We start from the raw sequence: 15,261 nt of genomic DNA, 5'->3' as shown, positions 1-15,261 counted from the left end.
TAGGTGATGTTCCTCTTTAATTTAAACTGTTTTCAGAACACTCTAAGAATAAAGGCAATAGTGGCCTCGTAGTTAATTAAAATGTGAGTCAAGGAAGTTTAGCAAGAGCGTGTTGTCACAAGAAAACATACTACATGCATGTAGGGACAAACACATAGGCAGAGGAAAGAATGCTGTTTAGGAAACATTGTGTAGCTTGTTTAACATAAGTGCAGACCAGGCAGATTATCACCTGACCTGGATAAAAGGAAAGTATGCTTCAAAATGTCAGTGACATGCTTCTTCCGTGACAGCTGTGCTGTAAGTTATTGGGCTTATGTTGAAACCAGTGTGTTTGTGTGTAGAGGGCTACTGTGATCACCGCTGGGGGAAAAAGGTCGTCAGTAACAAGCGAGCCTGACAGCTTAATTACCAACGCAGCTAAAGATTTATTGGTTTATCAATCAGACCCTCGGGCACTGCCTTTCCCCTCAGGAGACGGGAGCCATTACCATGAACCCGTTGGCCCATGTGACCCAGACTCCTGTTGCCCCGGCCCGGTCACACCAGGGCAGTCCTAAAACCCCCTCCTGCTTCTGCCAATACACGCATACACACATCTGATACATAAACGATATTCTCAGATCTTTAGGATATACACATATGTTCATGTGCACCCAAGCACGGACGCAAACACAAACAAACACAGAGAAACAGAGGCAAACATACAATCACTATATGCTGCACACACACAAGGACAAACACAAACACGCAAAGACTCGCACAAAACATGAACCACAAAGGCCAGCATGTGGGCGATGAACCTTTTATGTTTTGAGACAAAAGCCCAGCTGAAGCATAGACGAGACCAGAGAGAGAGAGGGAGAGCAAAGCTTGGGGCTAAATACCGTATGTTTGACTTAACCAAGAGGTATTTTCAGAACCGCATCCAGAAATTCCAACCATCTGGACACAATTACCTTATTTCTAAATTAAGATGTAGCTCATTTGTAATTCTGCCGATGAGTTGTGACACTGACACAAGGAGGGCGATAGCGAGGGGTGATCTATTGGCTGGCACCGTGTTGCTATGTGGTGGGCGCAGAGAGAGAGCGAGAGAAAAGGACCACCGATCAACCAGCCAGGCAGCCGGGGCAGGCAGGCGACCAGGTGGCTAGGAAGGCAACTGGGATAAACACTCATAGCTTTAGCTGAGAGTGTAGCCTGTAGTCATGGGAAGGCATCTTAGTGAAATGCTGCCCCCATGTGACAGCAGCCAAGAACAACAGTTGGTCTCCTGGCGAAAGAGTTGTACCTGAAAGAACCTCCTCCGGGGTCGTTGAGCTTGTTTTTCTGATTCCCAGAGATCTGAACAGCCAGGCCCACGGGACCTTTGCCTGCTTGGATGATGCCTCCCTTCCCCATCGTGCCTGTTAAGAAAAGGGGGATAAAAAGGAAACACTAAACAAAACAGTAAAAGGAGTAATGTCATCATTGAAATGTCCCCTTCTATCTGCGTCAAATATCCTCCTGTCTAACGACTACCTTCAACTGTCTCTGTCATCCTAGGGGTAGATGGAGCGGGGAGGGGGGAGCGGTACTGTCGCTCTCCCCAGGTTGGTGCGGAGAGCGTCACTCTGTCAATATCACTGCGCTTCACCGGCTCTCCTTACACTCCTAAACCGCATCCTGCTCCGAGACACGTTTTCCAGAGAGGCACAAGGACTGCCAGAGTGAATTTAAACTTGATTTTAACAGGCATGTTCCTAGCCAAGAGGCACAGAAAAGTATTTTTAGAACTATCCCCGCATTCCAATTTATGGGCATAAAACAACCTACAGATCTTTCACTGCAGGCAATCTTGGGGAAGGGGGCAGATCAAATTTGTATGCACCTCCAATCGCACACACACATACACACACACAGGCAAAAAAACCAGGTACAAACACGTACACACATTACACACACCACCTGAGAGCACACGGCTCTCTTAGGGGAGCGTTACGCCCGGTTGGTGTTGGGGCGATATTTGTGGGCTTCTGTGGGAAGAGTGTTTGTGAATCAGTGTGAGTAAGCAGCGCAAATGTTTGAGAAGGCTTTATAACCAGACAGGAAAAAAAACACACACACACCTGTTCTCTCTGTGGCTCCTGCCTGTTTACACATCTCCCAGCCTACTGAGAGAACATTTAGGGTTTCACTAATGGCTATCTTTGTTTAACCTATTTCGCTGGTTCTTTATTTAACCAGAAGGTCAAGCTGAGTTTGAACATCTTGAAATATCTGGTCGAACATGCAGCCTTCATGGGAGAATTAAAAACTGCAGGCCAGAAATGAAAGAAAAGTGTGGGTCTGAGAGGACGACTTCTTCACAGATGGAAACTCAAACCTAACAGAAATTTAGGTAAAGTTTTTGTTTAATCTTTTATCCTTAACTAAATTTTAGTCTTAGTTAGTTTTATGAGAAAAAAATGAAATTAAAAAAATACTATGAGTGAAGTCAGAAGATGCAGATGTTGGTACCTTGCGCTCTGACAGACTGTGTGATTACCACGGGCATCCGGACCTGGCCACCGACAGTGCCTGCTGTCTTGATACCCTGAGAGAAGAAAAAGAAAAGAAAAACAAATAGAAATTATACACTTTATTGTAGTATTTCAAAGAATGAACAGTTCCTAAGTGAGAGGGGAAATTAAGTATGAAACTGCATGCTGCTGAACCGCTTCTGCACTCCCCAAGAGGATTTGTTCGGGGGGAAAATATCAACTTTTGCTCCCTTGCAGACTTAGTTAGTTGCAAAAAATGATCCACAGTCAAACTGGCGGAGAGCCACTTGAGTTTTGTGTACTGATTTCTACTCTACTCTACTGTAAGATATTAAACATATCTGCAGAGGTAATGTCGGATGCATGCAGAATAGATGGAAGCATGATGAATTCTACAATGGCCACCCCTACGCACTGTACTGAGATCAATGTAAATGCTTAAGGAGGATGGATTTCTGTCACTGTACATGACCTACATTTGCTTGCATTTCCAGATAAGACAAAGGCAATAAGAAGTCAAGACCGCAGTGAAAAAGTAGTTTAGAAGAAGGAGAAGTAGTGGTGGTAGAAGAAGAAGGAGCGGGGGTGTGGGGGTGTGTGCTGGGCTATTAGAGTCACTTCCTTCCTTGGTAGCAGCCACAGGCCCAGCCTCGGGCTCAGCCATCCATTCCTACCAGTTTGCTTCTTGCTGCATATTTTTTAGCCTTGTTTTCCATTCCCTGACACATGCTATATTACTGTTCAAGCTACTGAAAAAAGACAGAGGCCATTTTTCCCAGAGATCCACTGCAGGGGCCTGTGAGAGTGGGAGGAAAGGGAGGGGGAAATACATTCAGCACAGGCAGAGATAGCTAGCACCTCTGGCCAGACGGCGACACAGTTAAGGGGGGGGCAGGTAGAAAGTTTGGGAATCAGAGGTTAAAAGGGAAGACACTGAAACTGAACTCACGGCTGGTATTTCATATCAAATTTCTACTTTTAAATTAATCTTAATTACTGTAAACAAATGCTATGCAGTTTGTTTTAAAAGAGTGCTAGAATTTTTCACATTCTAGTGGTTTTCTTAGTGCTAGTGTTTTCAAAAGGGCCAAAGCTTATCAGCGGCTGTTCGGTGGTGGAACTTCCTGAAGGCGACATAGGTAGTCACCAAGGTAGGTGGCCCACCTTTTCATTCGAGATTTTAAAAAATCAAACATATGGGAAATTGCAGCATGAAGAGCATTAGAGTAAAAAAAAAAAAAAAAAAGGTAAAGCCATCCAGACAAAATTTGCAAATGTAAACATACTGTAGTCTCTTATTTTTTGTTATTTATTACTATTGTTTGTTAGCTAAATTTTTTATTTGTGTTTGCTTCTATACTAATAATAATAATAATTGGTGGTGGTGGGGGTGGGGGCTGCCTCAGCGGCAAGTGTGCTAGGTCCAGCGCTGCTCATCTTGGTTGTTAGAACTGTATGTTCATTCTGTGTAAATCATAATCAGAAATATATTAATCCCTGCAGGGGAATTGGGTCACGTTGCAGCTACTTTTATATATAAGCATAGGAACATTTAAATTAAAATAGAAAAATAAGAAGTATGTAAACATATGTGCATTATGCTACAAAATATAAATAATGTAAAGCATGTCCTTGTGCTGTTTTTTGCACAAAATTCACAGAAAACCATAAAAATTGAATTCAAGACATGATATGTCTGCTAACTGTCTCTGCCATGACCTTGTTTAATCATACTAATTTTTCAAAACGTGTCAAGACCATGTGCATTTGACCTATGTAACTGGTAACATAGAACACGCTAGCACACATACAATGCAAACACTGCAGCTTAGCTACGGCTAATAATCAGCGGCTGCATTCATGTATTGTTGCGTATAAGTTTGCAGTTGTTATCTCTGCCAAAGAGGTTATGTTTTCAGGTCAGTTTGTTTTAGTGTTGTCAAAAATATTGATTTAAGGAAACATATCGATTGTAAATGTTTGAAACAGTTTCATTACTCATTTTCCGCAATATCAATACGGTGGTGTCAGCTGCCCTTTCTCGCTTGCTCTTATTGTTAATGTTTACTGTTTTCTGCTACTAAACGAGAAAGGAAAAGCTGGCATTGTCATATCTATATTTATCTTTATATAAAAATGTTAACTTGTATACCCTACATGTCAATTTTTCCCAATGGTATTAAAAAATGACACTGAATATTGATGTTTTTCAAGGTAATGCACCGAAGTTAGAAATTCCAGTATCTGAACAAAACTATGTCTTTTTAATCTGAAAGTTGCAATACTATAAGGACAGGGTTGAAAATATACCTGTTAATATACGTAAAACTCCACATGTATTAAGGCTATACATTTGTTCATCTATACACAATGTTGCAGTGAAGAATAACCTGCTATGCTATGATGTGGTCTATTTACAACTCCCTACTCATTCTTCACAGTTTTATGAACTCCATTCGCCAAATATATCATTTGCCCTGAGGACATTTCAGGTCAAGCAGGTTTATTTGACTAGTGGTATAATTCTTTATTCAATATATCTAATTTTATTAGGTCTATACTAAATGTGTTAAAGAAACACCATACTTCAGATATCTTGCAATAAAAACAAGCGGTAATAACATTAACCCCATATCACACCATGCTATCTCCAGTTACAGTATATATACCTTTGAAAATTAACATTTTGAAAATCGCTACGCATAATCGTACACTATTGTGTACTAGGTGTAATCAATGTAGACACCTTTAATAATTTAATGGCACATCCATAGCCTTTGACTTACAACTGCTACCCTTTACAAGACATTTATTATACTTACATTTCAGAATTTTCCATGTAAGAAATGTTAGCCATACTACTGTGATACGAGAGGATTTTTTAGCCTAATTCAACTAGCTGTCTGGTTTCAGACTGTTGATGTGCCAGGGGCGATCATTTACTAATGTTTTGTGTGATAGCTTATGTTGGTGTTTTATGCATGTGTGTGTGCGTGAGAGAGAGAGACAGAGATGGAGAGAGACCAGAGGCGTGTTCTGGACATAGACTGCGGCCGCCACATTGCTTTAAAATTGACCCGGGGCTGACCTAGTTACCTCGCTTCACCCTTCAACGGTTAACGGGTAGAGGGAGGGAGGGAGGGAGATGAGAAAGCGATGCGGGGGTAGATACAGTGAGAGAAACTGTTGGAAAGAGATGGAGAGAGAGCAGAGGATAGAAAAGAGGAAGAGAGAGAAAGCAGTGAGAGGGGAAAAAAACAGTGAGGAAAATGGCGAGAAGAGCGAGAGAGAAGGAAGGAGCACAGTAAGTGAAAGAAAAAGAGAGAAGAAAAATTGTAAAAAAAAAAAAATAAAAAAAAAGACAGAACCCTCTAGCTTGCCCATCCCTGCTTGGGCCAGACCAATCTGAGTCTGACCTCGCTTGACCCATCCGTAGATTGCCTCTCCTCCGTGTGAACACATCGCTTTCACCCTGCGTGTGTGCACATACACATATACGGTAATACGGTATACACACACACCTAGAGTTGAGTGAGGCTGCTGGTGTCGAGCGCTGGACCCTGCAGGTTACCTGGCCTTACTTCAGCTGTATAACCACACTATCACTGGATGAACTGCTTGGGTACTACGTGTCCAGTTGCCAGGGGAAAGGCTGAACAAAAGCTTCTTTAACTGGGTTGGAGCACACAATCATCCATGGTTGAAAGGTGTCGTCACTTTAATTTTCTCTTTCTGACCAATGTTTCACTTTCAGAGACAGTTTGCTGAGTAATATAAATACAGTGAAACTTAATTAACAAATGAAACAACCAAAGATCCAGACCTCTTCATCTTAAGCACTGTCCCTGAGTTAATCTGGCTTCAAACATGTGACAAACTCCTTGATAGGCGACGTATCTTAAAGCAATGGATAAGTGACAAACCTCCCTCAATCACGCAGTGGCACTGCGAAACTTGTACTGTCTTACCCTTAGAAAGATGTGTGGTTTAAGTGAAGGGGTTGATGGTCTATTTGAAAGAACCTGGTCACCTTTCTTAATGTATCTGCCTTTTTAAATTTAGATGGTGATTTTTTTTTTATTTTTTCCCTTTTATTCTCCCAGTTTTAATTATTGTCAAATTTTATTATTGCTGTTGTTATTATTATTATTTATTTCATTTTCTTGTCTGTTTGTTTTCAATAAAAGATGTTGAGGGCACCGTGCTGTTAAATTTAAAAAATAAATAAAAATCTATTTAAGAAAAAATTAACAAATGAAACAATAAATTAAATATATTAACTATAGTCATAGCTGCTATACAATACTGCATATAAAAAATATGTAAGACAGATGACGAGCCACTGATTACAGCAGGGTATTAATCAGTTATTCTAATCCGACACATAAGTTTGGGTGTTACGTTAAAATTCAAATCAGCTTTATTGGCATGAAGGCTTGTGACATTGTTGCCAAAGCAAAATAACAGATTAATAAATTATTATATCATCAATTTCTCTCCAGAATCGCAGACTGCACCTTTCAGAGTGTTTTAATATTAGATACAACTGATTTGTATCGTGCCCAGTTACTATTGCTCTGCCCTCCCCACTCAGCTCTCAAATAATAAACGCGGTTCAGTACCAGAGTACCGCTGCATCATCATCTACCTGACATTTTTTTATGCTGTCACTGGAAAAGAGCAGTAATTGCAAGATCCCAAGCCCTTATAATGGAGCCAATATCAAAAACCACCCTCTCATTTTTCTTCCTACTTTATCACCCATGACTGTTATAGGATGAGATCAGCGTGTGCTGTGCAGATTACAGAAGACACCTCGGCTCTGAGAAATGCCTTTGCATGTTTTGGTACACTGGGTTTTCTCATCGGATGTTAACTGTACACACGAACCGCACTCAAGGCCGCCTTTTCAAGTGGACTCAGAAATAGATCAACATACTATGCCCACTCATGGTACACAGTGTTCACTGTCCTCAAACTAACTGGACTTTGTGATTTAGTGTTTTTTGTTCCAGGCCCAGATCACTGATGTGGAAATCTCCTGAGTGGATTGCATTTTTCTCAGAATTCACCCTTATAAAGTGCAGCCTACCTAAAAGCCCAAATGTGTAAAACATCTATGTGATAACATCATTTTTTAAAATAATTGTAATGTTTTTTTTGGAGGGGGGTTGCATTGATGTGTGTCTCTAAGCTCATTCTCAGTGGCAGGGGGGATAGCGATGTGCCTCTCCAATACTGACAAGTCTGGGGGTCAACAAATCAAATCCTTGAAACTTCAACCAAGACAGCAGCCACTTTTCAAATATTGATATATTTTGAATTATAAAAGCTAAATAACTGAAGCACGTTTATCCAAAATAATTTTGAAAGTATCAAATCCAACTTCATATAGTAGCAACTAGAGTATTACCTATTTTTATCATAATTAACAGCAAGTCAGAAATGTCACTGGCCATCAACAAATAAATAAACATTACTGTATTTATGAATCACCTTGCATAAATGTGGTCACACACTATTAATCAGCTGTCAAGGTCTTGGCAAAACAATAACAAGCAATCATCAAGGTGCCTTTGAGCCAACTGACCACCATCTGTTCTGATCAGCGGCCAGGGGTACAACGTGGTCATAGAGAGTATCTACAAGACCTCAGGTTGATAACTTTAGTTAACTTTGCACGTTTTAATGTCCTAAGCCCATTACCTATTCTCGTAAACCTCTTCTCTCACACTCACACACACACACACACACACACACACCACGACCCCAGCATATGTGCATCTATCACATTCTTGCACTTCTCTAACCAAACTTAGGACTGATTTTTACACAAATCACCTTTTTTATTCTTATTTAAACGATGCAGGTAATTATGAACTACTACATAGGTCGTCCTGTGAAGAGGTAGGTTTTATTTAAGAATATGTAATATTTTTGCCAACAGGGTAGTGCAAGTATCAAGTAAAAAGACAGTATTAGGCTCAGTGGTATGTTAGATTTGCAAAATCAGAAATGTGGATGATCATGTAGAGGAGCTTTACTCATTTTGACTAAAGGAAGAATTTGATCAAACATTTGCGGCAATTATGACCACAGAAATGAAAAGAAAAATGAAGACTACTAAGACTATTTAGTGACTTTTAGGGTAGATATTTTAAGAGTTTTTAAGGACCTGCATATATATATATATATATATATATATATATATATATATATATATATATATATATATATATATATATATATATATATATACATATAGTGATTGAGTTTCCACGTGTCTATTTAATGTAACTATAATGTTAGTGATCCAATAGTTGAAGATTATTCTATTTTTGCGCAATCAGTGGAAGTCACTCTGGACCTCGATTTAATTGAAATACAGTCTGTAAATAACTGTGTCTGCACTGTAGTCTGTTCCATCTGGTCCGCTCCATACATACCATGCCAGCTGCATGTCCGAGTGTCCCAGCGGGCAGTGCACTGGCACCCGTAGTGATGCTGACGCTGTTAGGGTGGCGTATGCGGACAGCTGGCCCAGCTACGATGGCAGGAGGGGGGCCGCCGGGTGCTGGTTTGACTCCCTGCTGCGGAGGCTGGGTCAGGGACTGCTGACTATTCAGCACAGACCGCCTCCGCGCCGGGAGGCTCTTCTGTTGACGGGCAGAGAGAGGCAAGAGTTTAGTTTACAGTCAGAGAGTGACATAGACACTGATGAGAAAATACCACACACAGCTACACAAATAAATACTGCTGTGGTCACTGGCTAATTTAGCATGTTAGCAAATACATGGCAGCTAAAGAAACACCTGCTGAGACATGACAATACCTTGATTTTTTTACATAATCTTTCACATGGTTTTATACATCGTAAAACAAAAATTAGACTTGCAGTTAAATAGTTTTTTATGATAATGTATACGGCACACATGAAACACAGCCATTAGCCTTTTCTGATAAGCCGCTGTCACAGCCGACCTGAGGAGCTGATGTCGCTCCATTCCGACTATTTCAGGCAGATTTTTTGACGTAAGTGACCTAACATTGCATGACAACATGTGTTTGTGGCCGGGTTGGGCGGTCGGCCGCCTTGATGTGACGCTCATCACGGTTGGCTGGAGAAACCTGCTGGCTACTGGCAGGGGCGGCTGCGGGGGCCACTGTCACACACAGTCAGAAGTCAGGCCAGAGGGGTGTGTGTGTGTGTGTGTGTGTGAGTGTGTGTGTGTGTGTGTGTATCATTCTACTGTCAGGCTTGGCCATCACTGGCCTTGGTGCCAGGGAAAGGACTACTTTAGGGGGTCAGTTTAGGAAAATACATGAGAGTAGCAGCTTAAGGAGACACGTTAGGGGATGATTTCAGGGGCAGGTAAGGGAGCAGTTCAGGAAATGTTTTGTTATGGGTCAATTTAGGACTAAGGGGCCCTGCCAACTGTCAATATAAGGTCTTAAGGCCTACTTCATGAGACATATGTATATAGCAAGCTTAGGTTCAATTGTTATGTAGCCAGTTTAAAAGACCAATTCAGTAGACCGGTTTCAGGAGAAGTTTAGAAATCAGGCTTGAAGAAGTGTAGGGAAAGGTCATTCAAAGCTGCCAGTTCAGAGAAATGGATTCAGGAGCAGTTTAGGGATCAAGGTCAAAGGAACCATTGCCTTATCACTCAGTGTAAAAGGCAGTTTAAAAAGTTGATAGAAAAAAGTTAAAACCACACCTTGAGAAAGGGCACCAGGTAAGGCTGCGGAGAGGACTTCAGCTCAGTCTGTAGCCGGCTGGTGAACTCCTCCGGTTCAATCTTGGCATCCTGTTTGGCGAAGGGTAAAGTATAGCCATCACTTTACAGGAGAACAAAGACAGTAAGTCAAGCGCACCATGGTGACACAACAAGATGACATCCCATCACCGGGACAGGTGATCAACCACTCAACTCTGTTCCTGGCACCTCAGGGTGCAGCTCATGAATTTGTAACTGTGTATAAGATGAGAATTCATGATAGAGCAAGGAGGGTTTCATGCTGCCATCTACAGGTTTAACGTTTTCAATACAACAATAAGTTTGAGTCAACTTTGACTCACCCCTTCATATATTTGAAGTCACAAACACAAGACAAGAGCAATACTTCTATGATGTCCATAAAAACATTTTCCAACTGTAGTGGAGATGACATTTCTTCATAAAAATGCATTTATTGTATTTTCCTTCAATGCTACAGTTGAATAATAATATAAGATTTAAATTAGTATAACATTTTTATAATTTGTAATATTTCTTAATAATTATTTCAGTATTTTACAAAATAGCTTGGTCTTTTAATGTCACATGGGAACCATGCCATCCAATAATTAGTGATTGATTATGCTATTTATAGGCCCAAAGTAGGCCTTTTTTTGTACGCTAGGGCTAAATGCACAATGACATATTTACTGCTGCTGCAAAACGTTGCAGATTGTACCCTGAGGATGGAGTGCATCAGTCAGGATCATGCAAATCTACTCTTAGAGAGAGACAAGGGCAAGCCTGTCCTAACGAGTGTATATAAAGATGGAGGACTCGTCTTCACGTCCTCTCACTGTACGAAAATGAAGACAAAATATCCCAGATAAAGGCCGCTGCAATCTTGCACTAGTGACGTCATTTAGTAGCAATCTCCGCTGTATAGAGCTCCGCTGTCTGACCGATCTTCATTGATCACGAGCATACCAGTTGACACACTAAGCTGTCAATCATGATGTTAAACTCCCTTTTCCCTTTTTAAACCAAACTCACCAAAAAATGACACTTGAACAAACACGGGGCAATAAGAACCAACTAAAATGACTGAAACCATCTTTGGGAAAAATCTATTGTACTTTGATTTTTTTTAGTTTGAACCATGTCCCAACCTCTAACATGGCAGGGGCAGGGTTAATGTCCTACAGCTGTCATGTCTTCCATCTGTAATGAACATTTTATGTCCTGTCCCCTGCCAGTGGTCAGCATCTCCCTTCTGTGTATGGAAATATTTTTTGGACCTAGGATTTGAGATAAAACCTTTTTTTTTATTTTTATTATTATTTCCATAAGTTGTGTGTCCTTAGGCAGGTACATCTGAACAAGTTGTAACAAGTATTAGCAGAGGTACCTCCACTTCAAAACTACTAAAGTTTTTTTTTTTTGTCTTTGTGCTCCACCCTTTCTAGACTTTTGTTTGGGCATTCTTGACTTAGTTCACCCAACTTTTCCTTTCAATTTATGATGAGAACGGGATTTGTTATTATAAGAACAGAGGTGCAAACAATTCCGTCGATTAGAACTCGACATTTATTGAATGTAGACTTTTCTTAAGACCTTGTCAAAAACAGATTTAAGAAAAACATTGAATATATTTGTAAATACGGCCCAGTGTGTGTTTATTGGTTTTTGATGCTCACCAGCAGGTCCTGAACCAAAGCTTTGACGTTCTTGGAAGTCTCAGGTGACGGAGAGTTGTGAGACGCCAGCTTGATGAGTGTAGCCAGGAAATTCTTACACTTCTTCACATTCTCTTGCATTTCCTGTAGAAAGCAAGAAAACAATTACGAACCTTCTCTGCAAAAAAAACAAAACAAAAAAAAAAAAAACTGGCAGCACGAGCAACAAATTGTTCACCGTCTCAGAGACTTCAGGATCAAAGATCTTATTTCTAAAGAAATGATATTATATTATTAGTCTAGGATAAGTGCCAATTTGGATCAGAATTTGATGTTAAGAGAAAGGTGTTGGGTCAAATCCTGACCTGAGAGGAAGAAATCTTGTATTTGTGTTGCATTTATATTATTAACACTTATCAGAGATACTACAGAGTGAAATTACTTGCACTGATAAAGAAGATGACAAGCATCAGTCACAAATCGCAGCATATTGCACGCTGCCCAGTCGTCTCTGTAGCCAAATGAGACATGGCACCTGTCCACTCAAACTGCCAGAGGCTACAAACAGTAGCCTGAATATATGGAAAGTGTGTGTGTGATTCTGTATCTCTGTGTAAATTGTGTATATATGAGCCTGCATCTATGGCTGTGTTTGTAAATCCATATGTCTCTGAATGTGTGCATGCCTTCATGGTGGGTGTGAGCCTTTATGTCTGCGTCTGTATGTCCTTGGGTTGGTATATACTTGTGTGAATGTACGAGTGCGAACGTGTGTGGGCATGTGTGAGACTCTTGGTGCATGGCCAGCTGTGTGAGGCGGTGAGGCTGCGGGTCCGGGGCTGAGCTTGTGACACAGCCAGCCTGCTGGCAGCTGTGACAGTGCCTGCGCCCTTGAGGGTGGAGTGTGGGCGGTGGGGGGGAGGCAGGGCGGCAGAGAGAGAACGGACCTGGGACACGACAGGACCTCCGGGGTTCGCGGTGATGCCCGTCTGCGGAGGCTGCACTGGCTGGGAGGCAGCCTGGGCCTGGGCCTGGGGGGCCATAACCACAGGGGTCTGCTGCGGAGCCGTCACAGCCACGGCCGGTGCCACGGGGCCCTTCTGGAAGAGCAAGAAAGAGACAGAGAGATAAACAGGACGTGACGCCTCGCTCGCAGCAAGGCCACAGAGAACAGGAGGCAGGCGCCACAGCGCTCCTGTCACATCTGGTGTCCTGACTTCGGTGGACATCGCTTAACAGACAAGGAGGAGGAAGGGGGGGGGGGTGACAAGCTAGAGGCTGGGAAAGACGGGAGGCCATCAAAGATTTCCTTAATACTCACCTACCTGATAAGGAAAGCCTCCTATCAACATTTTTCACTGGTAATTCCAAACATTAGCCACCTATTGTCTACTTTGGCATAATGATATGTGATGGGATGAATGACTAGAAAATATTGCAAATCCAAAACACAAATTTTGCTAAACAGATGAGGCGCCATCAGCAGTCTCTCACTCTAAAGCCCTCATCACCTCTTTCGAATCTCTCAGGGCCTGTTCACACTTGGCAATAAAATACATCTTATGTGGTGCAATCAGAAGTGGACAGCTCTAAATACAGGTGTGAATTCACCCAAAATGCATAGAGGACACATTAAGGTCTTATCACTTAAGCCACATATGAATGGGGGCAGGGACACATGTACACCCACCTATATGATGATGTTATGCAATGTTTATCGCAACACTTTTGTTTTCACTCTCTTTTTCCACAGGACAACGTTAAAGACCTAAGACTTTTATGCACACAATAGATATATTTCTTTTTTAAATTTTGGTCACAAATTTGCTGAACTTCGAGTTAGTGAGCACTTCTCATTTTCCAAGATAATCCATCCATCTGACAGATGTGACATATCAAGACAGGTGTACCTTGGGTTGGTCATAACAAAAAAGCCACTCTAAAATTTGCAGTTTGTCCGTTAATTTGGCAGTAAATCCAACCAGCCACACAATCGCAGACCACACATAACTACACCAGCTCAGAACCTCCACATCCAGCTTCTTCACCTGCAAGATTGTCTGAGACCAGCTGATGCAACAATTGGTTGCACAAACAATCATTTCTGCAGAAACTGTCTAAGGGAAGCTCATCTGCATGCCCGTCATTCTCACCAGGGTCTTGATCTGAAAGCGGTTCATTGTCGTAACCAACTTTTGCAGTTGTGAGGCCTGTTGGATGTACTGCCAAATTCAGGAAAATGACACTGGAGACTTCTTATGGTAATGAATTTAATATTTATTTCACAGGCAACAGCTCTGGTGGACATTCCTGCAGTCAGCATGCCAATGGCATGCTCCTTAAAAATGTTGTTGTTTGGTCAAACTCGCCATTTTAGAGTGTCCTTTTATTGTTACCATCCCAAGGCACACATGGGATGGTCCTTCCAAAAGGAAAAGTAAAAGTGCTCAAATTAACAAATTCACAACAAAAAGTTGAGAGAAATACTTCTGTTTGGGTGCATTAAAAAAGTCTTAGATGGGAATAATTGAAATTTTTGTTCAGTGTACATTAGCGGCACTGAATGCTGTCTAGTTAGAGCATGTATAATGACAAATATCCCAAACACATGGGGAAAAGTCTTCAATTCTGAAGCCTAGACAAGGCACCTAACATCCACAGCAATCCTCTGCTTGGAGCACAAATGCGTATTATACCACATGTTTTTTGTCAAAGATCACAGTTGCTCCTCAGATTCATTCAAATTTGAGCAAGGAAATCAAATCCATACTCCATCTCAGCTGCACCTAATATTTGGACTGGAAACACTAGGTCTCATCAGATCCTCCAGAGCCTCACTTCCTTAAAAATGGGCAAGTTAATCTTAAAATATTATCTCCACCAGTGCCAGTGTACAGCACAGCATGTTATGATAGCCAGTGCAGCCATACCCCACAGCTGTACTTGCTGCAGTCAGTGAAAATCAGTTATTTTTCCCATTTTCCCTCTGCAAACAAAGAATTGCTTCCAAGATTGTGTTTACATTACTGTATCTTTAAAAACTACATGATTGCATCCCACAGTAACTTTGAAAATACTCAGTAAAATTAAAAACCTTAAATACTGACTTGACAATGTCACAAATATTTGGGTTAATAAATATTTAAATGAAACAAAAACTTAAATATGATGAATTCTGATTGCACCTTTCACAAAGTGACATCCACAAGTTCACTTAAAGAGGTCTTGTCTATTTTAGCCCCATCCAGATCCTCCACCCTGGTTCCCAATCCATTGTGCAACCTTTGCTGCAACACTATGTCTTTGCATCACTCGTCAGAGATGCTGAGGGAAGAAAACATG

At 41.3% G+C, this 15,261-nt stretch overlaps 1 protein-coding gene across 3 annotated transcripts in view; it reads right to left on the bottom strand.

Annotated features, from left to right (window-relative positions):
• LOC121940967 (transcription initiation factor TFIID subunit 4) overlaps positions 1-15,261 on the bottom strand; it is a 103,848-nt gene that overhangs the window by 70,968 nt on the left and 17,619 nt on the right. For 2 of the 3 annotated variants that reach the window (XM_088080529.1, XM_042483653.2), the window contains 6 exons: positions 12,867-13,019; positions 11,941-12,063; positions 10,244-10,333; positions 8,972-9,181; positions 2,503-2,578; positions 1,295-1,409 (listed from right to left, as the gene is read on the bottom strand). In XM_088080529.1, coding sequence (XP_087936655.1) covers positions 1,295-1,409; positions 2,503-2,578; positions 8,972-9,181; positions 10,244-10,333; positions 11,941-12,063; positions 12,867-13,019 — 767 coding nt within the window. The remainder of the gene's footprint in view (positions 1-1,294; positions 1,410-2,502; positions 2,579-8,971; positions 9,182-10,243; positions 10,334-11,940; positions 12,064-12,866; positions 13,020-15,261) is intronic. The other variant, XM_088080537.1, reaches the window with a different exon arrangement.

Source organism: Plectropomus leopardus, chromosome 1 (genome assembly GCF_026936395.1).
Source record: "Plectropomus leopardus strain MGB_pleo_1.0 chromosome 1, ASM2693639v1, whole genome shotgun sequence".
Classification (NCBI taxonomy): Eukaryota; Metazoa; Chordata; class Actinopteri; order Perciformes; family Serranidae; genus Plectropomus; species Plectropomus leopardus.
This window is presented reverse-complemented; position numbering and strand designations above follow the sequence as displayed.